This window comes from Hermetia illucens, chromosome 1 (genome assembly GCF_905115235.1).
Source record: "Hermetia illucens chromosome 1, iHerIll2.2.curated.20191125, whole genome shotgun sequence".
Taxonomy (NCBI): Eukaryota; Metazoa; Arthropoda; class Insecta; order Diptera; family Stratiomyidae; genus Hermetia; species Hermetia illucens.
The window spans coordinates 48,235,678-48,262,717 of NC_051849.1; the positions used below are offsets into that span (position 1 = coordinate 48,235,678).

The 27,040-nt window shown below is 37.0% G+C and overlaps 1 protein-coding gene across 6 annotated transcripts in view; it reads left to right on the forward strand.

Annotated features, from left to right (window-relative positions):
• Nucleotides 1–26,224, forward strand: part of LOC119650258 (protein daughterless) — a 45,624-nt gene extending 19,400 nt beyond the window's left edge. Inside the window, exons 2-13 of one of the 6 annotated variants that reach the window (XR_005249249.1) lie at nucleotides 316–368; nucleotides 431–694; nucleotides 753–947; nucleotides 4,572–4,826; nucleotides 5,660–5,731; nucleotides 5,822–6,053; nucleotides 10,788–10,869; nucleotides 10,978–11,082; nucleotides 17,938–18,083; nucleotides 18,147–18,265; nucleotides 18,327–18,462; nucleotides 24,941–26,224. Coding sequence is in view for 5 of the 6 variants with exons in the window: in XM_038052880.1 (XP_037908808.1) it covers nucleotides 316–368; nucleotides 431–694; nucleotides 753–947; nucleotides 4,572–4,826; nucleotides 5,660–5,731; nucleotides 5,822–6,053; nucleotides 10,788–10,869; nucleotides 10,978–11,082; nucleotides 17,938–18,083; nucleotides 18,147–18,265; nucleotides 18,327–18,371 (1,568 nt within the window). In the remaining variant the exon portion in view is untranslated. Of the gene's footprint in view, nucleotides 1–315; nucleotides 369–430; nucleotides 695–752; nucleotides 948–4,571; nucleotides 4,827–5,659; nucleotides 5,732–5,821; nucleotides 6,054–10,787; nucleotides 10,870–10,977; nucleotides 11,083–12,011; nucleotides 12,117–17,937; nucleotides 18,084–18,146; nucleotides 18,266–18,326 lie in introns of all 6 variants that reach the window. The other 5 variants (XM_038052880.1, XM_038052857.1, XM_038052867.1 and 2 more) reach the window with 5 other exon arrangements.
• The last annotated feature ends 816 nt before the right edge of the window (nucleotides 26,225–27,040 follow it).

Genomic DNA, 27,040 nt, shown 5'->3' on the forward strand with positions numbered 1-27,040 from the left:
GCACTTCTTCGGAAAATCAATGGAGTGTTGAAGAGGATGATGCATCTGGGATTTAATCGCAAGGATCAGGTCCTCATAAAAGGGTCAGTTCTAATTTGAGATGTTTTCAGAAGATTTAACATTATGGGTGCAATAGTAATTCTGAGATAATTAATTGGAAGAAGAAGAAGGCACTTTGGTGTACCTTTTGCTAAGAAATCGTCGAAAAAGGCATATCGATAATCCAATCTTTTCAAAGCCAGACACATTTTCTGTCAATTTATGTACAAAATTATTCTTATCTACATTTTTTAAAATGAATGTTAACATTTTCAGGCGCAGATAAAAATGGCTACCAATCACCGTATGTTGGTTTAGATAACGGAATGGTAATGGTTTTTGCTTGGCATTTTAAATAATTTATTTTAATTATTGTTCCCAAAAATTGCAGTACACCGGCGAGGAATTCCCCCATGACAGTTCCGGCGGAAGCGCTAGATATGCTTCCCCAAAGGCCGGAGGAACGTTATATCAACCAGAGCAATACTTCGATTCGACTGGTGGAAATTGGTATTCATCGCCAACCGGGTCATATCCTCCACAAACAACGTCGTATAATAACGCAGGCCATTCTAATCACCTAGGATCCTCTCATGGTCACGAATATACTATGTCGCCAGGAATGGTTCATATGGATAATCACCTAGCACCACAAGTAAATTATAAAATTCTTGCTTTAAGTTCATATATCATTGATACTTTTTTTTTAAAAGAATCAACCACAAACTTTACCGCCAATGAGTTCATTCCGTGGAAGTAACGTACAACCCGTCCCATCTGGTTTGCAAAGTCAAAATTCTCCTGCACTTTATAGTTCGACACTTGGCCATGCAACTCATTCACATCCACACACTCAGCATAGTCCGGCAGTGCAAAATGATACAATGGTTGGAAAAGCAATGCAAACCGTGAGTATTTAATTTTGTTTCATTTTGTATGCCCTTAGATAGAGGTATAATTTCTGTATGGTTTACAAGTTTGTTGTTGAAGTTTTGCTTTGTGATTATTGTTTTATTTGAAAATAATCCGCTCAAAGGAGAGAGAGTTGGTTAAATTTACTTTTCTTGAAAACGTTTGAAGTAGTGAATAATTGGGTATAATAAAAATTTGTAAATGTTTGCGGATAGAACCTTGTACAAATTATTGACTTGTTAGAACATAATTTAATACATGGTTCTCTCGAATTATGAATGAATATTATCATAAGGTTCAAAGCAAGTCCTGCCATCATGCTAATACGAAATGATGATTTTAAATGCATATATCGCATCTACAGAAGAGCCTACTGTAAAGTGTGGGATGTTCTAGACAAAAATAGAGGCCTGTACGAACGCAACTATATGTAGGATTCAACATTGTTGTCTTCTTTCATTAGTTTCGAATCCGACAATCAGATATCAAAAAATACCCCCGTTATGGTTTGACAGAACATCAAACCAGGATGGGTGCTTCGCATTCAAGCTTCCCCCGATTGTTAAAAGCCAGTGGTCTCCAGGAGAACGGGGTTGTAATACGCAGAATGTGTATGTTTTGCGCTCGCCAAGAAATAACTCCAACTCGGCCAATGATGGAGTTGAAGTTTAACTCGATTATCTTAACGTCCATTAATGAACGTGAAGGTAGCGAACATTGAGTTGAAAATGTGGAGGAATCTTTGTCATTTCCTGGCGAATTCAAGAAAGTCAATATTGGAGACGGTGGCAGGAAGTATGTTGCGGGAAGAAGTGTTCGGTGTAGTTCCTGTTTTCGCGCGCCTAGGACACAAACGGACGGACGAACACGAGGTTAGTGATAGGGCGGCCAGTGGATCGGGTAGTTTGGGTAGGAGTTGCTTCAAAAGCCTTCAGCTCATCAAAGATCTCCTGAGAGAAAATGTTTCTGGCCGTGGCGTAATTTTCGAGGGCTTGGTTAGAATCTGATAAGCGTTACCATTCTTTTTGATTAGGTATCTATTGGGGAGGGCACGTGTCATATTGGCTTTAATTGCCTTAAAGCTTCCAAGGCTTTGTACCACAACGGGTAGCGGTATCCTTCGACTAACCTCCTTGTTTGCCATGGATGCTGTTGAGTTGCTTGCAGCGGGATTAGTTAAGCTGCGCGTTGGTGTATTATATTTTTATTTTCTTTACTTTTAATCTTAAATATAAGTATTTTCCGTTAGATTTTTATTTTGATTCTTAATTTTCAGGGCATTACTATTGTTTCTTATCCTTGTTGTTTTAAAATTCTTCCCTTTTTTATTGTGTCTACTTTTCTTCTAATTCTTTAATTTTAATTCAATTTATTTCCGAGTCATAATCTTGCCATATGCCGGCTACCAAATATTAGGGATTGGAAGATGCTACCTACTAAAATTATAAAAGGGCCATTCGGAATTTTGACATAGTCTGTATCCAGATTGGTCTTCGTCCACTGCAATATTCCGAATGCGTACGCCAGTGAAGGGATAGCGAATATGTTCAGTGCACCTATTTCATTCTTCCCCGAGAGATGCGATTTCAGCACCAGCTTCCTTGCAGAATTCCTAGTTACTTGTAGTAGTCTGTCTCGGTCATAGTTTGGATGTGGAGGTTACCACACTAGGATGTCATCTAAGTACATCAAGGGTGGCAGCTCACACTCAGTATGTAGGCCATATTTGATTGCGAAACCATGCACTCTAGCATCATCCAATAGCGATGCCGTGCAAAACCAAAGGAGACTGTACGAATCCCCCTGGAAGATATACGGATGGTCTCTAAGGTATTGGCACTCGAGATGACCGCATTGATAAATTGGTATGTCACCCTTCCATAACTATTGCGAAGGACTTTATTAGTTTGGGATCAATACGATTCAGATATAGGGCATCGATTAACTAGGTATGCCGTACGCTGTCAAAAGCATTTTTTTTTTGGGAGTAGGGTAGGTGAATGCGTTTACGCACAGAGTGTTGGACTCACGCAACAACACGCTGGCGGACTACCAACTAAACACCTCCCTGTCGTCTGAGAACTAGCCTGGAACCGTTTGACACATTACTTCGGGCTAGCCCTCCCGCTCTCCCGGCTTTGGGAGCCTTCAAATCAGGAAATTCCTTTCACCAACGGGAGGGGAGGGGAGGAAGGGAGTTGTTGTTAGTTCAGGTAACCCCTTACCGTCCGATCCCTCCGTCGGTCGAGTTTAATCTTCTTCGTAGTAAGAAGAGCGCGAACATAATGCGCAATACGATTCCAGCTGCCAGCGCTCTTCAGCATTCTCTGACAACGTTGTCTGGGGAGAGCTCCCCTGCGTCTGCATAAAGCTGCTGGCGGAGGCCGTCCCACCTCTCGCAAGAGAAAAAGGTGTGTTCAGCGTCATCCGCCACTCCATTACAGAACACACAATCAGGAGATCGCGCCTTCCCAATCCTGTGCAGGTAAGACTGAAAACCTCCATGCCACTTAGAAGTTGGGTAAGGAAGTAATCAATCTCACCGTGCTTTCTGTTCAACCATGTGTACACTGGTAAATTTCTCATACCAGAAATTCTGCACCCGATCAAGACCAGTACCCCTCCAGTTCTTCAAGTTGTTTATGGCTCGACGAAATTCCTCATCGGTAACATCCGCAAAATGCACGCTAGGCATCACTACGCATGGCGGGTGCCGTTGACGGTGATCCACTCAGCATACTGGGCGGTAACTCCCAAAGCCCACGCCAGCATTCTTTCGCTTCCATTACTGTGCTGTCTAGACGCTCTGTTGCGATTCGTTGGATTAAGTTTCGCCATACCGTCGTAACCGACTGCATCTGATGGAAAGTTTCTGCTGTAGTGGGTCAAGAATTTCAACTAATGGTTTCTCATAGTTCCTGTAAACTCTCTGCACTTTATTTCTCACTCGTCTGCTGGCATTGCCAGTGCTAGTCTGAATCAGTCTAGCAATGTCCTGCCTTAGTGACTCCTGCCGACGTTCCAGAGAAATTTTCCATGGTGAATCTCTTTGGTCAGTCAAACCAATAACGCGAAAGCGAATCTTCTGACCGTGTAATCTTACAACCGTAACTGCACCACAATACACAAGTGATTGTAATTGCAGCAGCGACATATCAGCACACAATCGAGATGCAATTTCATCATTGTTTTGAGATAAAATTCCCCAGTGTCCCAATGTTGCTCTAATGAGTTGTCTTTGTCCCTGAATGAAACTGCCAATCGCATCTTTTCCAAATTTCGTAACTAGAGCAAGTTGAAAACCGGAAACCGGCATTTCTAATATGATAAGCCCCCTAAAAATCAATCTAAAATAATTCTATTGATTGTAGCGTAGGAGTATCATAGTTCATATCAAATTCCCTAGCGTCAGTCTCTGAATAAATTGAGAATAACAGACAATCGATTTTAATTAAGAAAAAGCGTTAGAAAGCAATGTTGAGCTTAAAAGGTTTAGTTTGTCGAAATTCTGCCGTCATGCCATTATAAATAAATCACTTGAAACTGTGATATCTTAGGGCAGGCTTAGTTAATTTCATGTTGAATATTCATTAATAGCATCCATTCAACTTTTTTTCCAGATGTATACAGCGGCAGATCAAAGTATTAGTAGTTTCAGCTCAAATCCTTCGACCCCTGTCAATTCCCCACCACCTCTAACAACACAGCCACAGCAGCAAGCATCGCACGGCTTGCTGCCGAATACAAACGGAAATAATGCATCATGGCAACAATTGACGCCTGTCATTAATGGATCTACAGTAGCTGCTACAAATAGCTTAACACTACCAAACGGTGGCTATCCGAATGACTTGGTGTCTCGAGGACTGCATATGGTAAGTACCAAGCTAAACATAATACATAATAAATGATAACTGTCTTAACGTGTAACAAGTAAGTTTAAGTTCCGTGCATTATAATATTGGCATCGATCAGAATTGTTATCATTTTATGCAAACAGTTAATAGATGTACGAGTTATGTCGTTGCAACGTTATCATTTCCGTGCACAGCTTGATGGTGTGAGTGGAACATGTTCTTAAATTTGTTTGAAATGCTTATATGCTTTTCATTAATAGCTAATATGTCTGAATTGTGTCAAGGTTTCGCATTCGATTTTTCACAATTACATCTGAATTTTTTCATGCTTTATAAACTGCGATGATCTCATATATTACGTTCATTATTTATTTGGCAACAGCTATAAAAAAAAGTCTTATATTTTGAAATAATTTACATCATATTTCAACATTTTTGTGTAGTCAAAAATTAAGAAAAATATATATGGTCCATAAAATGAAAGTTAAATCAAGTAGACATTTTGCGCGAAGGCTTCTCATATGCTGAGTATTTTGGAATCATTATTGGGTTTGGTGATCATTAAACACTTTTACGGACACTTTCAATTCAATATTTTGTATGTTACACTTCCAACGGGAACGTAGTAAATAACAAACATTCAGAATACGTTCCCCAATTATCTACTTCTGAATAAATGTTATCGGTTTTCAGTTGTATATATCCACTTATAAACTAGTCTAAAACTTCATTTTGTCATTTAATTATAAAATTTCTAAGATTCGGGCATTTTCTCATTTTTACTTCTAAATATTATTTAACAGTTTGTTACGTTTGTTTTATGCATGCGTTTTTGCTTTTTTGTGACACAGGCAAGTCAACCTGAATTGCAACCAATTAATGACGCAATAGGGTTCTTAACGGGACATATAGATAGTACAACGGTAAGCTCTAACTTTATTTTTTTTTTATTATGGAAAACAACGATATTCCACTTTATTGGCTGGAATTAATTGTGCTTTTCAATTTCTCAGACATTTCAAGGTACACGTATGGAAGAGCGTCTCGACGATGCATTAAATGTATTAAGGAACCATTGCGAACCGCAATTAGGACTACCGTTAGGAAATATTGAAGGACCCTCGACATTTGTACCTACTTCGCCCATAGGACCCTCAACTCTAGCGCAGGATACAATAACAAATGATGCATCGCCATCTATTAAAATGGAAAGAGCACCAGCTTCAGTAACAGCAATAAATTCAAGTAAGTTTTATTGTATTTATCATCATCTTAGAGTTTAGTAGAATTACCACTTTGAGGTTGTTCATGACTGATGATTTTTTGAGCATATGGCCCCAAACAGCTTAGAAGGGTAAAGGAGACAAATATTTGCTTACCTTACCATCGACAATAGGAAAGACCCATGTCATGCAATATGCTCTTGCCTTGCAGTTTTTTCGCTGCTAGGTCATACTTTGTTGAAAGCATTTCCTTATTTCTGAGCCTAGGGTGTTGGCTAACCAATTGGGTATGTTTCTGTATACTTCCTGTTCATTCTTTTGTAGAGTACAAGGCACCATGTTGAAAGTAATAATTTCTTTCACCGATGCATTCTCAGAAACTACGCAACCGAAAAATCTGGAAAAAATCAAGAGGCTGCCACTATATGATGCCTAGGGTCCGAAATACCCTCCATACCGATATCCGTTCAAATAAAGTTAATAATAGTAAATTACTATCATTTTTAGTAATTGACTGCAAACCCCCTTCAGTTCATCCTGGAATCACGAAATTCTGCAACAATATAGGCTATAACATAAGGCACGATCTTACCAAGTTTGGTGGAAATCACAATATTACTAACAAAGTTCTAATAGATCAAAGTGGTTGCTTCTGTTGACGGCCAGTAAACGGCGCCACCCATCGCGCGGACAGTTTTCTCATGTTAAAAACATCGTGAAAAATATACCCCACAGAGCTCAAAAAACACGCCACTTCCCACAACCCCACCACATTAAGAAAATAGCCTCCCTTTGATGAAATTTTGCATTTGAATGTATTTGAGACGGACTCTTCGTGTTGTACATTATTGGAAGCGGTTCATTTGTTCTTTTTCGATGGCGCGACAAATTAATAAGATGCGTAGTTGATTGCGTCTGTGTACTTTTATCGAATTCGTTATGGGGAGGATTGCATAAAATGCTTTATGAGCAGTAGTAATCTGCCTTTGGATTTCATGTTTTTCATCTTCATACTTCGAGAGTAGGGCTCCTAGGTAGACGAATTGACCCACCTGTTCGAAATTATACTCGCCCATTGCAATGTACTGCATACTAGTAGCCACCTTTCGAGTTTAATTCATGTATTTCGTTTTGAATTCATTGACCCTGAGCCCCACTTCACTTGCTGTTGACTAGAACTGCTCGAACATTTCCTTCGCACGAAGCTTTGATCGGGCAAGGATATCGACGTCGTCTGCGTAGACTACCAGTTGCGCAGATTTGACCAGTCGTTACATTACGTTCACTTATTATCAGCAGTTATTATCCTCTTCAAAAATCTGTTTTGATCTCGACAGCATATGGCACTTGATTATAAACACCGTCGAATGAACTTCTTTGAGTTCATAAAGATTCCAAATATAGAGCTGATTCGCGTATCCAAACTTCTTTAAGTACAAGTGCTGTTATTATTGTAGATTTTAGTTGTCCCGCGACGTCCTGGCAAGCTAACAGAGAGAGTTAAGTCCTCTGGTCCGGCCTACGAAGATCGTATGTGGGCACGAGAATTAGCGAGGCCTTCGGCCTGTGTGTGGCAGAACGTGTTACAAGCTTAGACACAGATTGTTTTCAAAGGTTTGGCGGTAGGTTATGTTGCATATTATAAATCACGAAGGAATTAAAGAGAGATCGTTAATCAACACTACCAAAACTACCGCAAGCAATAATTTGAACCATATTGCTCAAAAAAGGAGTCAGTAGTGTATTGCATTGATGTCCCACAATTGGGTCTGTCCGAAATGCTTACAGAACAGCAAACCGGTGTATCCACAGTGAGGGTTGCAACGCAACTATAAGTACAAGTGATTTTTTTTTTGACTAACCATTAATGTTTCTGCATTGTCTCACGTCGTGCGACTTGACCAATGGCATAATTTTGTCGTGGTCAATCTAGATCGACATCATCCCCACGATGCACGGACGCGTACAACAAGGGTATTACTCTGCAGTTCTGTTAATTATTAAATGTACATTGGCTAGATATTGTCGGTCGCCTGCGAGATCTCCTTCCTCTCAAACTTTGCAAATTATTTTGTAAATTCAAGTATGTAGATTCGCCGAGTCGCCTACCTTCAGTGATTTTATCGATACCATGCGTCCTTTTCTTCAATTTGATCGCTGAGGTTTTATTTTTCGAATTGTTTGCGGTTTGTTTTCCTGAGTTAGTTCACGGTACTAAATGTGTCTAGCAATACATTTTTTATCAAATCGGAGTCAAATTTTAAAATTGCACTCTTAATTTATTTACTTACGAAAGAGGAGGTAGAAAACGTTCTTTAAGACTTTATCTTCTGCTAGAACATGGCGTTGTGTAAGACAAACATTGTGGGACTTCAATTTGATGCGAAGCTGATAGACCGGACAGAGTAAGGTGCACTTTTCACTTCAAAATTACCTGAACGAAAATAATGGGAACGCCTCCAGGCAGTAATTTTCGAAATAATAGAGCATTCATCATAGATAAATTCAACATTTTTCATCCGATTGTACTACATTTTTGCCTTCATCGCAGTAAAGTTGAAAAATATACTGAATATTCATAGATTTTTCAATTCAATTAAATTAAAACAAGTCCGGAAACCGGAAGCTCGACGCTTCAGGTACGAAAGGTTTTCTGTATTTCTTAATACGTAGCACGTAATATATGCATATGTCCACTTTCGGGTGATATTGACATTGATAGTCTTCAATTTTCAAAGAAGCAACAACTTCGACGTATTATAAATTTGTTAGTAATAGTGCGATTTCCATCAAACTTGGTATGATCATGCTCTAGATTATAGCCTACATCACTGCAGAATTTCGTGCCGCTAGGATGAATTTAAGGGGGTCTCCAACCAATTACAAAAAATTATAGTAATATACTATTATTAACTTTCTTTGAACAGATATCGGTATGAAAGGTATTTCGGAGCCAAGGTATCATATGGTGGCAGCCTCCTGATTTTTTTTTCAGATTTTTCGGTTTAGTAGTTTCTGAGAATGGCTCCCTTAAAGAAATGATCACTTTCAACCCCTCGCACTCCCCATGTTTCCAAGAAATGTCAAAACTAAGACCGGTTTCGAAAAGTACTAATCGAGACCTTCAATTTGATACCCCACATGACTATATTTGATGACAAAAAATTTTACACCCCCCTTTTGCATGTATGGGGACCCCCCCGTTAAATTCGACGTAAAAGGATGTAACTCACTGTATGTGTGAGCGTTCACAGTTCCCACCTTTCTACCAAATTTGGTGTCAATCGCTATAACCGTCTCCGAGAAAAATGCGTGTGACGGACACACAGACAGACAGACGGTAACCCGATTTTAATAAGGTTTTGTGTTTACACAAAACCTTAAAAATACAGGGTGCGTACGGTATTTGATGACAACTTGATAGTAAAACTAATTATCTTTTAGTTTCAGCATGAATGAATGAAACTTGATGAATTTTTTAGACAACATTAACTCATTATCTATCGATAAACTCATTCAATAAAATTTTCATTAGCTCCTCGATCCGAGTCCGGAAACGATTGCATGCCCGAATCAAATGTTCCTTGTTCATATTGACCATAATGGTATTAATTGCAGTCTTCAGAGGAGAAGTTGTGTTATGAGGATGTTTGTTGGTTTCACGCTCAACTACGCCCCATACGTAACAATGCAAAGGATTAAGGTCTGGGGAGCTAGGCGGCCATAAGTTTGGTGTTATGTAGTCATGGAAATTTTCAGCCATCCAATCTTGTGTCGTCATCGCTTTGTATGAAGGAGCAGAGTCTTCTTGAAAGATGTATGGGCTGTCACCGCGAACACTATCAATCCAGGGTTTCACTACTGTCTCTAGAATCTCGATGTATGCAGCAGAATTCACTCGAAGTCCTTGAGTGAAGAGGTGAGGTGGCATGGCATGTCCTTTGGTGCTCATAACACCCAAAACCATAACAGTAGCTGGAAACCTCAGGAACATCTGCAGGATTGGAACAGAGCCATCTGTCATTTCTGCGGTTGGCCTTTTGGTCTTGGTCAAAATTTTTTTCATCAGAAAAAAACCATAACATCTCAGGCGCTTCAGGGTGTTTAATTTTGTTTAGATGCCCTTTTGATCGGATATCGCTGTTCCTTTGTTTGCTTCGACATAAACTGTCGTCTGCGCAAAACGTAGGATTTATACCAAAGATCTTCTTGGACAAGTCCACGGATAAGACGGCCAGAAACACTAAGCTACCCGGAATGACCCTTATTGATTTTGCAGGGTCCTCGTCAATGATCATTTACACTTTTTGAATAAATTTTGCAGATCGGACAGTGTCAGAACGTCGCACGTGTTTTTTACGTTTTGCAACAGATTCTGTATCGCCGCCTGATGCTTCCAATTCACGGCGAACCTTATGAACGAATGAACGGGCGCACTTAAGAAAATTCTAAACCGGTGGGATTTGCACATATAGCAGCGAGGATAACCGCATGTCTCTTCATTTCTTGGGTTAAGTTGTAATCCTCCATGTCTTGTCTGAAAAGAGCAAAAAGAAAAATAATGGTTTCGGAAAATTATAGCGACATATATGCATGTCCTCAAATACCGTACGCATCCTGTAGTTTCCAGATGCAAATATACCATTTTAAACTTAAGATACTTCAAATAAACAGAAAACGGCGCAAACATTTTTTATCGACCTGTTATGTATGTATGTACGTATTTTTATATCATTTTCTCTTTTTGTCCCATTAGAAAAAAGAAAAGAACCACCAGATGCGGACACAAAACCCAGTAGCTCAGTCGAAACAAAAGGTGCAAAGAGGGCCCGACGGTAGTAAGTATAATTGCTTATAATAAGATAATTTTATTAAATTTTTTAATTTGAAATATGTTTATACAAAATTTTATTATATCTCATTTCCCATTGTCATCGCTACATTAGTGGTAGTAGTAATACTACAAATGATAGTGGTGATGACACTATAGATCCCTCTAATAAAGCTATTAGAGAGAAAGAGCGGCGACAAGCAAATAATATTAGAGAGAGGTATGTAATGAGCACGATTTTAGTAAACATAATGACAGTAGAAATGTTGAAGTAAATTGTTATCAACAAATGAATTTATATAGTTTAGCAAACTTAATAATGAAACTCGTGCAATGTTGAACGTTTTACGAACATTTTTTACTAACATACATATTTTGATGCAGTTTTCTGGATGTTTTACTGAAATCTCTTTGGGATTTCAATGGTGAATTTTCAAAAGGAATTCAAATTTTGTTGACCCGCAATAAGTTGACCTTTCTCAAATATAATATAATCCAAAATAAAATCAATGAACTTTTCTAATTTTATTCCAAATATTTTCAATACATTTTTTCTTTAGATTCTTTGATCATATCTATAGTACAAAATTTGAAATGTAGAACATAAATTCTTTAGATACAATCCTCTAAGCACAGATGATAACATTTTTTAATAAGATTTTTCTGGTAAGGCTTATATGTAAAGGTTTTGTATTTCAATTCTGTCAATGGTAATACATATTTTCTCAGTTTGCTCGTAGATGAAACTTTCACCACCAAAACATTTTTTAAAGAAAAGGTCATTTGCCGTGGTCATATTGATAGTATCACTTAAGATAAGTTTGCTGGGCTATATTAAATTAAGTAAAGTAGCAAAGTACATGTGAACACAGTGGAAAGCAAAAATACAATCAATTGGTAAGCCGTGATAACTAACTGAAACCTTTCATCCAGAGTTTAGAACAATGCAAGTGCTCATTAAATACTTCTTCAGAATGCGATCTTCACGTCAGTTTTGTTTTATTTCGTACAGACATCTAAAATCGAATGAAATCTACATCCCTATCCTTTCGATATTGGTGCTTACTTAGTTTATACTTTTATTTTACGTTTAATTTTTTTCATTTCCTTTTTTATTTTTAACGTGAAAAATTATATTTATTTAATTAGTAAAAACTCACGCAGTTGTTCAAGTGCGGATGAAGAAGAGGAAGAGCCTGCATTAAAAGCTCAAAGAGAAAGAGAAAGGAGACAAGCTAATAATGCTCGAGAAAGGTATATTAACAGGAATTAATATATTCGCATTATCACTCCACTCTAGTTATTGTTGATTGTATTTTCATGGAAATCCATTTGTTTCATAAGAACTTTTCTCATTTGAAATCTCATTTGTTAGTAATAATTTTCATCATTCACTTAACATTTTTAATATTTCTAACTGCAAATGTCAGTGAAAATTTGAAAACGTTAGTGTATTGAGAGAAAAGGATTCCTTTTTTGCTTACAAGGTTATATATTTGTACAGCATTAGGGCTTACCATAAAATTTCAGTATGATGATTGTCTATACTATAATGTAGAGTACGAGGTTCTTTGCCGATTACTGAAAACTACAATCAGGACTTTCATTTAATCGCTATTTTTAAGAAAAGCAATTGGAAACCATATAAGTTCCAATAGTTTAGTGTACTTTGAGGTATCATGTATTAGTTGGTATAAATCGATTTGGTGACAGTATTTATATGGCAATTCTCCACTATTTTAAATGTCATTTCAATAAATTAATTCAATTGAAATACGCAACTATGCTAAGCGGGATCTTCAAACAAACAGTTGCGACAGTCATATCTTCGAGTGAACACCCAATCTTATATTTCTAGAAAGCTCCCAGGTTAACTCCGAACTACAGAAGTAGCAAGAGCTTGCGATAGCCGATTAACTGCTCAGTTTGGATATGATTAGATTCAATGATTGATTATACAACTAATAAAACTACAGAGATTTTATGATTATGACGGGAATAAGTTATTCAAAAAATATCCATATTTGTACATAAATGGAATCTTAAAAGCAAAGAAAATGACTTCACTGCTTTATTTTTCTAATGAACTTTATCTTTAGACACAATAGAATATATATTTTACGAATCTTGTTATGACATCTGATTCCGCCTATAAATTTCTGTGAAATTCATTGACCCTATTCGTTATATATCCCTTGTCCCTTGTCGATTAGTCATTTGGACTTAATTTTTAGTTGGGACAAAAGATTGTCTGTGGTATAAAGTAAATATTTATTAAAAGAAATGGCACATACATAACGGTAGAAATATTTATTTGATATACTAGTGCAACAACAAATTGACTAAATTCCTCTTTGTGGGAATTTACCATCGTATGTGTTCCACAGTCCTTCAAAAAGCGAAATTAAAAGTGGGCATTAACTGCAATCTCTCTCTGTGTTCAAAGTTATGAAAAATCGTACAGACCGTTTTGGGTAAAGTTGAGCAGAATCATATTCAATTATTATGTGATTGCGAATAAAATTTCGCTATTATATGTTTGTTATCGAGATCTCGCTCTCGTTACGATTATGATCCTAATCAGGTAATCAAAATTATGAATTCATACTCATCATAATTGCGGGATCCTTTAGTTATTAATGTAATTATAGTCAAATATTTAAGATTAAGATATACGATTTTGCCAAGTCTCCAGGGTCTACCAATTTTGGCTCATTAATAAATGTAATCTGACAACAAGCAGATCAATCTTTGTTTCAACAAGGAGACATGCGTCTATGCCTGTGCCCAGATAAAAGGGTTTACTTGTCTCAGACAAAAGGCTGTGTCCGTCTAAGGTACAAAAGAGATTGCATCATAAATTATGAGTGAATCAACATTTTTTTCATTGACAAATGGTTTTTTGGAAGCATGTATTGTAGGAAAAGAGTGCCCCAACGCACCGGAAAACAGTCTATGAAGGACCATGTATATAAATATTACCCGGCGAAAGGTTTTGATCTATCCTTCTTTTTCTTTAGCCTTTGTCCCGTTCAGCGGGGTCGGCTCTGATCTATTTGCTACATCAAAATCTTTGACAAGAAATTGATTGAGGTGTTAACCGAATCCCCTTTTTATTTGAAAGCCCCACCTATGCTATTATATATGCAAATCTTACGAAAGTCATCCGCGGGTAACACGGACTCGAGAAGTCCAGTTTTCAGTGATTCTACCGCATGAACCCGATAAGTTTGAGCAATGGTCTGATTAATCTTGACGTTGAGGGCTTCGAACGATTGCGACATATTGGCATAGACTTGCGACTTCAGAAAATTCATCACAAAAAAATTTCGCGAGCTAAAATGACACAATATTGGTGACCAATTCACATTACATCATACTATACCCTTCCCTTACGCCTTGGTTGAGGTCCTTATTGTCAAAGAGCAGCATGGTTTCGTGAAACATAGATCTACGGCTTCAAAACGTCTGGTCTTTACCAACTTTATTGCTAAATGCTTAAATTCATGACAGGAGATATATGCTATTTATACCGATTTCTCCAAAGCCTTTGATATCGTTGACCATAACATTCTGCTTCCTAAACTTTCATTACTAGACTTCCCTCCCTCAGTCATATCCAGGCTTTCCTCATATCTTTCATACCGTTCCTGCAAAGTTTCTTTTCATGGTTACTCATCTCGTTCCTTCTCTCCTTCCTCTGGTGTCCCCCAAGGCTCTATACTTAGCCCGCTACTCTTCCTGTTTCTTATCAATGACCCCGCCTCCATCCTCACCTGCCCGTATTTGCTTTACGCAGACGACCTGCTCCTGCCTCTGTTTCTTCTCCGTTGGACTGTGCTCTTTTACAATCCAACCTTGATTATTATAGTTCGTTGGTGTTCGGTCAACAAGCTAACACTGAATGTCAACAAATGCCACTGGATGTGCTATTCGCTTAAACATTCCCCCACAACCTTTTCCTGTTCTCTCAGTGGAACCCCTTTCACTACTGACCTCCTTCAAAGACCTGGGTGTAATATTCGACGACAAACTTCATTTCAATTCCCACTTCGCTGACATCAACAATAGAGCTTCCAAAATGCCTGCTTTTATCCTACATTCCTTTACTTTACCTCAATCCAGCCCTCCTTAACACTCTTCAATTCCCTTGTCAGAAACATCCTTGAATATTGCTGTGTAGTTGTTCAATGTAAATTCACCCGGACCCTCTTTTACAAAAAGAACCTTCCACGAGTTGATTATCCGTCACGACTCCTCACCCTCAATCCCTCCCTACAACAATGCCGTATTTTCCTTGATATGTGTACTCTTTTCACCCTCTGCAATTGTCTGATGGAGTGCTCCGCCAACTCGGATATTACTTTCCGTATCGCCTTGTCTCATAACACGTAATGCGGACAGTTTTGATGTACCCTTCGCGGAGCTCGAGATTTACTTCGACTCTCCGATCTCGAGGCTATGCCGGTCCTACAACGCCCTACAGCTGGGGTCCTTTAACTCTATTTCCTTCCCTAGTTTTAAGCGTAAAATAAGCCATTGACTTGCTCCTCCTTTTGAGGACAATATGTAATAAGAAATTTGTTTTCTATGTATTGTCCTCATTAAATAAATAAATAAATATACCCTCAAATCGTTCATGCAGAAAGCCCGTCGTGACGTTCACTGTGTAGGACATAGCGCCGTCTTACTAGAACCACATGTTATTGACATTCATATCACTTAATTTGAGCAAAATGAAATCACTATCTTCGTTCTCTAACGTTTGGGTTGATGATGGCCGAACTATTTGCGGATGCATTGCAACATGGCGAACTTGGTTTGAGATTGCGTCGTCTCATATACTTTGTTTTTACATAGCCATTCCTCCATACCTGCGCTATGTTGCTAACGATGATTTCCCGGTTAAAATTAGAGTCCTCTTCAAACAATTTTGATAATTAAGTTTTATTATTTAGACTTGCTTAGAAGATCAGTTTCTTTTGTTATCTAAAATGCATTTATTTCAAAACAAAGTGAATGAACAAATTATAGTATTGTCCCACGGACGCTGCAACTATTCCTTTTTTCTAGGGTCTCACAAAATAACCGGTGAGACTATCTGAATTTGAGGCGGATTTCCGAAAGGTGAACCGCTGAAGTGCCAAAATCACACTGCATTGTTCGGAACAATCATTAATCAGAGGAAGAAATGCTTGGCGAATATGACGGGTATAGTAAAACATCCCATATATTTCACAACTGTTGTGGTATGAGATCAACGATTGTCATGAGAATGAATTTATACTATGGTGCATTGCTCATAATGGAATCACTATTTTTCCACAGTCCATAATAAACAAAATTCTTTTGCTCCCATCAGATATAAAGCATGATCCCCGAACCATGCATCTGCTGCAACGATTAACCAGGTTTCTTCTTAGGGTTATCATAAAATATCTACTTCTCATCTCGACACAATTTAATACAAAACAACCTTTTCTGTCGCTTGTTTTTAAATCTTTCCCATATCTCGCAATAGTACGAAAACAGCTTATTCAATCACTTTAAATGATGCTTCAAGCTTCTCCTGCACGCCACTCTGAGTTTGTTCGAGTAATGCCCTTAAGTTTTTATATTCGAATTGTTCTGGTTTCCCGGATCGAAGCTTGCATCATCCCATTCCATCTCTGGAATGTCAAAACAATTCCCTACATACTATCTCAGTTGGAAAATGTCACTATAAACCTCGACAACCATTTACTAGACTTCAACAGTGTTTGGTTAACATAAAATACCATATTTTCGAAACAGTTATAGACTGTACAGGTTTTCGTTTAAAACTCAAAGCATGTGCCCAAAAATAAGTGTAAGGGGGTTCTCACAACGGTAGTAAATAGCTTTACATGCTGCCACCGCCGTCGATTCCTCATCCCCTTCAAAACGAGACCATTTCAAGGTTAATATGTGGAAAACTCTTAACCCAGGAGCATTTCTTGCTAAAAAATGTCAATTCAACCTCGCATCAAGTGCGAAGTCCGGCTCCCCAAAACAGCTGACAGAAAAACACGAGTTTAATCGATTGCAGACCTCCAAGAGTTTTTGAAGCGCTACAAATTCAAAGATGATGATTTTCTCCATTTCGTTGTAATTGGTGACGAAACTTGGGTTGCTCACAACAACACCCTGAAACCATGATAGTCTCAACAGCGGTGTCATAACTTCTCACCCTCCGCCAAAAAATTCCAAATCTCAATTTTAGCTTTGCGACTGGGGGGATTTTGAGATCATAACGGCATAGCTTTGAATGAATATCAGGGAGAATATTAACGCGGCAAGATATATCTAACAAGACTTTAAAAAAATTGAAAAGCGCGATTCAGGACATAAGGAGAGGCATGCTATCAAAGGGAGTCGGCCTTCTGCACGACAATACCAAATCTCACACCACCAATGTCACGATGCAACTTCTAAACTCCTTTGGAAGTTCTGAAACGTCTCCCTTCCTTCGGGAGGTTGAGCAATCTCAATCAACAAGTTGTTATCAACTCAACTGAAACTTTCTCATTTCGGGGGACTATTTCAACGAATGTCATTCTGCTATTTAATTGTTCCTAACGAGTTTCCTTTTACTCTGCCTCAAGCAGATTTTCTGCAGCGTTTGAAATTCATCTTTTGGTTTTTTAAACATAATATCACTAAATATTGGTAAAAGATTGATTTTAAACTATCAAACAAAAAAGTTGTTACGACGGACTTTATATAATTTGCACCTTTAGATATAATTACCTGTATGTAACGGATCTGATTGATACGAAATTGGTCATTAAATTTCAATTTTTAGTCGCTTAATCTAATACTTTTACTGAACTTTATGTTAGTTACTTTGCCATCATTAATACTGGCAAGAAATTAAGAAAGCAAAGAAGTAATCTTACAATATAAAACACGACCGAGCCTATTGGAATATGTGCTTATTTTGAAGAGGACGGCAGTAAATCGGTATCTATTCTCTGACATTTAGCAGTTATTTACTAATGATAACTCAGTCTATTACTTACAATCTAAAATGAAAACTTTGTTGCAAATTAAACAGAATACGAATCCGAGATATTAATGAGGCATTAAAAGAACTCGGAAGAATGTGTATGGCGCATCTAAAATCTGACAAGCCACAAACTAAACTGGGCATCTTGAATATGGCTGTTGAGGTCATCATGACATTAGAGCAACAAGTCAGAGGTAGGTTTATAATCGCTGGTCTTAGGATGATCCAATATCGAACCATATATTTGTCAATTACAGAACGAAACCTCAACCCAAAATCAGCCTGCCTGAAGAGGCGAGAGGAGGAGAAAGCTGAGGATGGTCCAAAAATTCCACAACATCATATGATGGCACAAGCACCATATGCAGCGATGCCGGTAAGTTAAAATATTTTCTAATAAAATCAAAATCTCGTTGTTATATGAATATTTTATCCAGGGCCCACCTACAAATTTACCTCACAACTCTGGACAACCACAATAGCAGTTTAATATTTTCCGGAAGGTACCATATGTAAATAACAGTTAAATTATAAGAAAGAGATATAAGGATGAAAGTATATCGGAACAGAGTAGTATGTATTTACACTTAATATTATGATACATAAAAAAAAAGTTACATAGAAATCGATGAGACATTTTTCAAAAGAAAGTATAAATTTTGAAAAATAAATACTATATACAATCCAATAAGTGACGGTCGTACAGATATTATGTTCGCACTCTATATTCAGTGAAAGTGAAAAAAAACGTAAGAAAATGTAGTTGCAGAAAAATCGAGGTTTGTTTAAGCGATGTTAATTCGTCCACACTATATGTACCGCTTCAGTATGAAAATAAGAGGATTCCTCATATCTTAAAATAGTTTTTTCGAAATTATGTTGTTTATGTCACAAGGAGAAGGAAACAAGTTGTTCCCGAAATATCGATATATGTATGTATTTGTATTTCTCCTGTTCGCTTTTTTTTGTGGAGTATAGGGAATCCACACAGTCTCAGATTTCAATAAGACTGTGCTTCAATTTCATTATCGTCACACTTAATGCTGTACAAGTGATAAGCCTACAGCTACTAGCGAAAAAAGGAAAATCGTCTAATTATTTGCATTCCTATAAGGACGATAATGATGGAGAGAATGTGTACCATACTAAATCAACCACTTGTCTATCACACAATGTCAAATGAAGCTAATATTATTTGTTATGCGTACTTCTTTTGAGCTGATTTGATATGAATTGTTATTCTCCTGCAATCACCGAATAATAAAGTTACTGTTGGCCTAATATCAGCTAAAGCATTCAATTAAGAGCACACAAATTGCATCATTAATGATTAATGATATAAAACCATAATCCGCAATTTATGTTGAATGCTCATGATGTCTGACTTGTGGATTTTTTCACCTTCTATTTTTTTTTAATTTGCTGTAAAAAAAAAATGGAAAAAGTTGGCTGCTCTGATGCGCGTTCTGCTTAGTATCCTGAACGTTCACAAAAGTATTCCGCTAAATGATGGCGATCATCGTCGGCACTGATAATTGTTATTTGCAACGTCATTCATATTCGTCATATTCGTTTGTGGGTCACCGTGATCGTTGCTATCAATGAATGGTTCTCGCTATGAATGAATAATAATGTCGAGTAGAAATTTAATGCTATCCAGTTCTGGGAGAGAGGAAATGATAGAAATAGCTGCAATTTTAAAGAACCTCAATTCAATATTTCTAGCTGTAATTGAATTCGCTATTTTTATTATGCCATAACGGTTACACGTCCACAATGGCATTAAACCCATTTAACTTGAACTGTCAATCAAAGCAGAATTATTTTTCTTGACGTCACATGAATCTAAGTTCTAGTAACTGGTTTTTTATCTATGCCTCTCTCTCCCATATGTTTGTGGATACAAATTGACTGCAACTATGAAGCTATTGGTACAATTTATGAATGCAAGTGAACGAAACGACATCGCAAGACGTCGCTCATGTCTTCAATTCACAATCAAAACAATTCGACGACGTGGCTTGGCTTTCCTCCTCCTCCTTGCTTTACACAGTTTCTTAAGCAGGCGATTGTTAAACGTGTCCAACTCCCGTTCCGTCCTCTTTAGATTGCATTTACGATGCGCATAACGTAATATGACAAAGCACAAAGGACATCGTAGAGTGACGTACACATTTCGCATATGGTAGATGCGATGTACATGAAATATCTCAAATATATGCAAGGCGCAAACTTCTAGGCAATGTGATGTTACGCTATGTAGCCAGGTTACGTGACTTTACTAACCAATTGCAACAAGATGACATGCTATGCATTGGAATCCAAAAGTGTCAAAATGGACCTGTTCCACACCGTAACTTTGCGGGTACTCGTCCCTTTGTAACAACGATTATAAATGATTTACGCTAACCAGCAAATTAGGTCGCCTTCTGCTATGCGCATCGTAAATGTTAGTCTGGGATCGTCTGTTGGACCGCGTAGAAATAATTTTGATAATGTAGTTATGAATTCCTTACACTCTTCCCTTGCAGAGCCTCAAATTAAAATGTACTCGAACAGTTATCATTGGTAAGCTTCGTTTGGGGTAGCTTCTTATAGTTATTGTAAAGCATCCACCTCCGAATTAATCGTCGTTAGGTCTGAGCAAAACGAAATTGCTTCTCCATATCAATATCATTCCAAATATAAATATCCTGGACGCTCTTCCATTCTGTTCAGAAATTCGTATCAAATAATATGATATGGATAGGACTTCAGATTCTAAAGTTCTAACAAGTTCAAGTCGATTTTTTTTGTAATAATTTCTCAAGTTAAACGGTAATGTCACCTATTAGAAGCAGGGCTACCGAAAAATAACCATTAGTGTTGGATAGTTCACCTGTCTCAGCAACGAAAATCAAACATGAACTTAATGGAAAACTTTTTTCTTACAACAAATTAGCGCATGTTCAAGTATTAAATTCGTCCCTGGGTTTTCTTCGTCAAAGATACAGATTATATGTTGTTAATTTTGAAAATGTATGCCCGCTCATTGAAGTGTTCTGTGGCATAAATTTTAGTTTTCATATTAGGTTGGGAGAAAGGAATCCAATCCAACAACTCACAAGTACAATTTGTATCGTAACTAAAAATCGAATACCAGCCTACTTAGCTGTGAGTGAGAACCTGAGTAATAATCACAGATGAACACAATCCTGACCACGTTACGTTTCTCAATGAAGTGCTTTAACAAGTTTCAATACCTAGATCCAATGGGATTATTGCGCCAATGATTATTATTATTTCTTCAATAAGGTTCCACCTATTCTTTTGACTTGAATAACTGCCTTTTTCCGACTCTTTGCAACTTAGAGGGCAACTTCTTTATGTCGCTCTCCCAAAAGCCTTGGTACTGTTGAGAAAAACTTCAGAGCCAGTTTTCTCAACCTTCAGTTAAAAACAGTTTCACACCACAAACAGCATCTGAAATGAACAAGAACTTGGCGCCTGATCCGAACGTTAAAGTGAAGTAAAGTTCAGCCTTAATTAACTTCAGAAGCGGGGTCTGTTGAACCATTTTGCTCTGTCAGAAGCCTAATCTGGATGAGTTGCAAATCACCATCCAGCGTCTCAAGCCGGCGTTCTGATCTTTTCCCATTCACTTCCATGTTCAGACCATTCTTAGCAGGTGAATTCTCTCTTAACGCGAATTCTGTGACCATTGGAGATGGCGTCTCTCGCATTTTTTCGATGACCGGTGCAACCCCATATCGTTCGCGAATTTCCTCATTTCGGACGTGATCATGGCGTGTTACGCCACTAGTCCAACGTAACACTTTCGTCTCCATTACCGCGAGACGCCGTTCATTGTCTTTTATAGTCGGCCATCATCATTGATCAGCAACTCATAAATAACGCTTTTAAGTCCCACGAAATAAAGTAAAATTTTTCTAGCCAACAATTTTAGTTTAATCACAGTTTGGTCACTTCGCGGGCCCACCACCACCATTATAAGTTCTGGGGCGATGGTACGAAAGTTCACATCATTGCGTGAATTGAATCCATATTTGTGCGACTGTCACAGTATTGATACCTAAACTATTCACAGGGGCACAATAGTTCTTCAAGGACGCGGTGCGACTTTCCCTTAACTATTCACACTTTCAGCCACCTGACTCCCCTTTTCGCCTTTATGGTAACAAAATTAAAGAACGTAGTCGGTTTTCTGTTTGTTACTTTCATCTTCGACACGCGATAACATAACTGAATCCATCAATAAAAACAATAATAAAAGAATTACGTTGTTTACGATTTTCCTTCTCCCACAGTTGAAAATACATCCCCCCAACCCGCAGTTGAAAATACATCACGCGATATATATCTCATGCGCCGTCTAGTGAAAAAATAATGGATTTTTCTCCAATCTAATGCAATATTCCTTCATTTCTGGTGTCGTTTGAACCTCTCCTCATAAGTTTTTCTTTGGACGAAGGAATGGTAAATCATCCTAATGATTTGCTTGCTTGTCTCAAACTCCAATTTTCCTCGGCATAAATTCCTGTTTTCTTTGCTGATAGCAAGTACTTTAGACAATGAAGAGGGAGCAAACGCACTTGAAAAAATTTTCGCTTCTGTCAAATGTCGGTTTTATTTTTCCATTCCTACTAGTATGCAACGGGTATAAAGGTCTTTGAATTCGATATTCCACATAAAGCGCTTCTGAGAGACACTTCATGTCAACACCGCCACCAGACTTCGCTAATGTATTTAGTAAAAAACGAGGAAGCATCAAACAAATGTAATTATTACAATTATTATTGTACCGCTCGGGATTTAACAGTGGGCAGAGCTACGAGCAGATGGCAGAATTTCAACACGTTGTTATTCTTCCTTTAAATTTCAACACAATGTCCAAATTGGATCCAACAATATTTTTTCAACGAAACCCAATAGAATTTGGATAATCCAAATGGTCAAGGAACTGTCGGTTTGGTACGAATTATAGGGATTGCCAATTAGAAATATAAAAAATAACTTCGGAAATCGGCAAATTTGTACGAAGCTAGAAATGTAAATAATCGGCATACAAAACTTTGAAACTCCACTGTATTTACACTCTTTCGTTAATTTGCCTATATACGTATGCTTGTTGCGGATATTCTTATCCTCGCCTAGTAACTTCTTACAGCATACAGTCGACAGCTTTATGTTCCCTGATTCTTCTTTAGTGTATGTCTCCTATTCTTTTCTTTGTGGAGTATAGACCATCCACACAGTCTATTTGTTGTCATTGTTGTTTCTCCCTCATGTTTATTGAGTGTAACACTGCGAATCAGTTTCATTGTCTTCACACCTAATGTTGTGCAAGTGATAAGCTCACAACAGCGAGACAAGAACATGAAGAACACAAACCGCCATGACGATTGCCATTTGAGCTCAGAACAGATTGCGAGTTTGGCGCTCTATCGTGTTGTTCTATAAGTGTGTTTGTTCCAAACAGATGAGATATCGACACTTTCCTGCACAAGAACACATGGAAAGTGTTATTCAAGAGATTGTATATAAATCAATGGCACAACGATACGACTTGCCGTGAAGCGTGTTAGAGCACTTCATTTCTAGACCGTACTGTTACAGTTTGTAGGCAATATAGCTAGCATTGTGATCATACTACCTTAAACTTATGATACAAATCCTTTGTATAATATTCATGCAAAATTTAACTAAATGTACAAATTGAGAAGAAAAAAAATCAAAACTGTGGAATTATTATATTGGTCACTTGTGCAGGAAAGTATAGATGTACTCTAAGTTCTAGTGCTCGCTTTTTATATGGTCCGCGGTTAATATCGGCTTTCTGAATAATCGCTTTATATCCGACAAAAAGCTATCTATCTGTTTAATGGCCATCATCAATTTTAATTTGCAAGTTACCAAGCATCTACCCGAGAGAGTGCTTTTTTCGCTTTAGAACATCAATTTATCATGTTTCCATGAGATAACCTGATGTTTCCTTTGCTGCTCTTCGAAGATAAAGCGATTATATAACTGCCTCCAAAGTTCAACTCTTTAACACAGTGACTGCGGGCGGGGATAAGTGCAACTCCTTTTTGTGGCGGCTTCGTATTAAACTTAAACTTTAATACGTTTCAATGAAAAAAACTTATAGATAGTTGCTTTGTAAGTCCTTATTACGTGAGGGAAAAAAGAAAAATGCTCATTGTGTAGGAATGCGCCGTAGCATATAAAACGTGATATGTAATTTTCTCTGCTGTCCCGTAAAAGTTTTCCCACTCCTTCTAACAATGTACCTTTCGCGACTTAAATCATTTATTGATTGATTTGAATTTATTTACTACCAATTCGAACGAAATAATTTTTCAGTAGCACTTGTTTCTCATGGAGGATCATGTGGGACCTCGGCGCAAAACCGAGATGTCTGGAGTTCCTTATTAAGGCAGGCCTAGACCGGATACCGGTTGTTGCGCCGTTGATAATGATAATGACTTGTTTCTGTGTATCGTAACCTACAAACTTGTGAGTCGACTTGCCTTTCCTTTTTCCTCTTTCCAAAGATGATCACAATCTATAACCGACACATAATTTCGAAAAAGCTAAATTATGAAATCCAATTATATGTTTCGATTTTAAATTTTTGTATGATTGTATGGAATGGTTTATAGTTGCGATAACTTTTGCTTTGCAACGCAATTCCCCCCCAATTTTAAAAAGCCAATATACAAAACCACATGAATTACTTCTCATTTTTTGTGATATTTCCGAAGAAATATGTATTTATTGCTTGAAAGACTACATTTGACTATCAGATAGAAATGATCCAGAAAATGTTATTGTACGTGTATACTTAAAATTTAGTACTTATTATGCCAGTGGATAATTTTAGAGTCAATAATAATTTTTATGATCGGAAAAAAATCGATGGAAAGCTTTAATTAACTGGTAAAGTTTGATTGATCGTAAATTTTGGTAATAACATTTTGATTGGATTATAGGATGTAAAACATATCATGCTCTTTACTAAAAATATTAAAATCAATTGCATTTTCACTAGCTCTTGTCAGACCGTATATCCGATTCGTTCAAATGTTGTTATAAAATGACGTATCACATCCGTCCCTGACTGTGACTACACAGTCAACAGATGAGTAAAAAATCTTCATAGTATGAACGAGATTGTTCTAACAATTTCCGTTAACCGATGTTATGACAACAATGAACGAACATTTTCAACAATTAGCCGCAACAATGCAGATCATGTAGCCTTTCAAGTGAAAAATATTAACTTCAAACGACGTACTTCCTTAATGTTTATTTTTGATTATTTCTAATGGACGACGTATTTCGTTGTAATGTGCTTAAAATTATATTGTTGGAGGATAAAAAGCTATAATTTTTCAAGTGATAAACATAAATTTTGCAAACAAAGTATAGTGAAAAATGAAAAAAATGTATAAAACAGTATTTTACACTTTATTTTGCGTTGACTTATTATTATTTTTTTAATTTAAACATAACTTTTATCTATCTATATTGACTATTAAAGAAAAAAAAAGAAAAACATTAAGAACGTCTGTATACATTTCTATTATGGTTTATATATTTTTATTTAGTATTTTTGCTACTTATCGTGTAAGAAGAAAAATTCAGAGACAATGAATTAGTTAAAACGTAAGATATATATAAACGCAGAAGAATAGTGAACATATTTACATATTTTTATGGCACATTTTGTTTGTAAGGGCAATTTAATTTTTGTATTAGTTGTACGTTAGTTTCGTATAATGTGTAAAGTAGAAAAGAAGAAATAAAACAACAACAGCGGAGACAATACTAATGGCCATTATTATTATTATGAGAAAACTGAAGGAGCGTCAGAATGTTTCTTTTTTAAATTTTTAAATTCCCAAACGCTCGCCAAAATTGCTTCTTTTTTTATAAAAAGAAATCAAACTAAAAATCAAAATACCAACCAGTCTCTCATATCGGTTATGAAGAACTAGATGGAAGTCTTAAATTATGGAAAACATTGAAATATCAAACCTTAAATGATATGAAATGAATAAAAAGAATTGCTAACATTAGAAATAAATTCTTTATTTAATAGTATTTACTTAGTTTGAAAATCCATAATTTAAGGAAATGACAATTTATAGATTTTAGTTTGTAAGCTAAAGCAAAAGGAATATTATAGTTCTAATTATAACGGAAGAAAAAAAGTTGCTGAAGACGCAAGAGTTCATGTAAAAATGAAAAAGGTATATTAAAAAAAAAATGAAACAGCATAAAAGGAAATTGTACTATACAGAAAAAATAAATGTGCCATTTTTTCATTAAATCTTGACAATTTCATTTTCACATTATACAGTCGCGGCCAATGCAATGTGGACAAGCTATAAAAGTGCAATAAAAGGGTTTTATGGAATCACGGGTACTTTATTTTGCAGGTAGTAAATTATTTAGCGTAAATAGATGCAACTTTGAAGGTTTTAGATCAGTAATGTGTTTGTAGTGTGACGCAACAGACAACAGTTAAAAACAAGTCGAGAAAACGGAAGCTGGACGTTACAGGTACGGAAGTTATGTGTATTTCTTAGTACGTAGCACATAATATATCCATATTTAATGTGAGAGTATCTACTTTCGGGTTATATTGACATTCACAGTCTTCAATTTTCAAAGAAGCAACCAATTTGACCTATTATAACTTTGTTAGTAATAGTGCGATTTCTCCCGAACTTGGTAAGATCGTGCTCTACATTATAGCCTACATCACTGTAGGATGAACTTAAGGGGGGTATCCAGCCAATTACAAAAAATATAGTAATATACTATTATTAACTTTATTTGAACAGATATCGGTATGGAAGGTATTTCGGAGCCCAGGCACCATATAGTGGCAGCCTCCTGATTCAGGTTTGGTAGTTTTTGAGAATGGCCTCCTTAAAGAAATGATCACTTTCAACCGTCCTCACTCCCCACCTTTCCAACAAATGTAAAAACCGGCTTTGAAAAGTAATAACCGAGACCTTTAATTTGATACCCCACATGACTATATTTGATGAAAAAAAATGTACAACCCCCTTTTGCATGTATGGGGAATTATTTACGCGAACTCGGTGTTTCCTGAATGTTATGGCCTGGCGACAGTCCG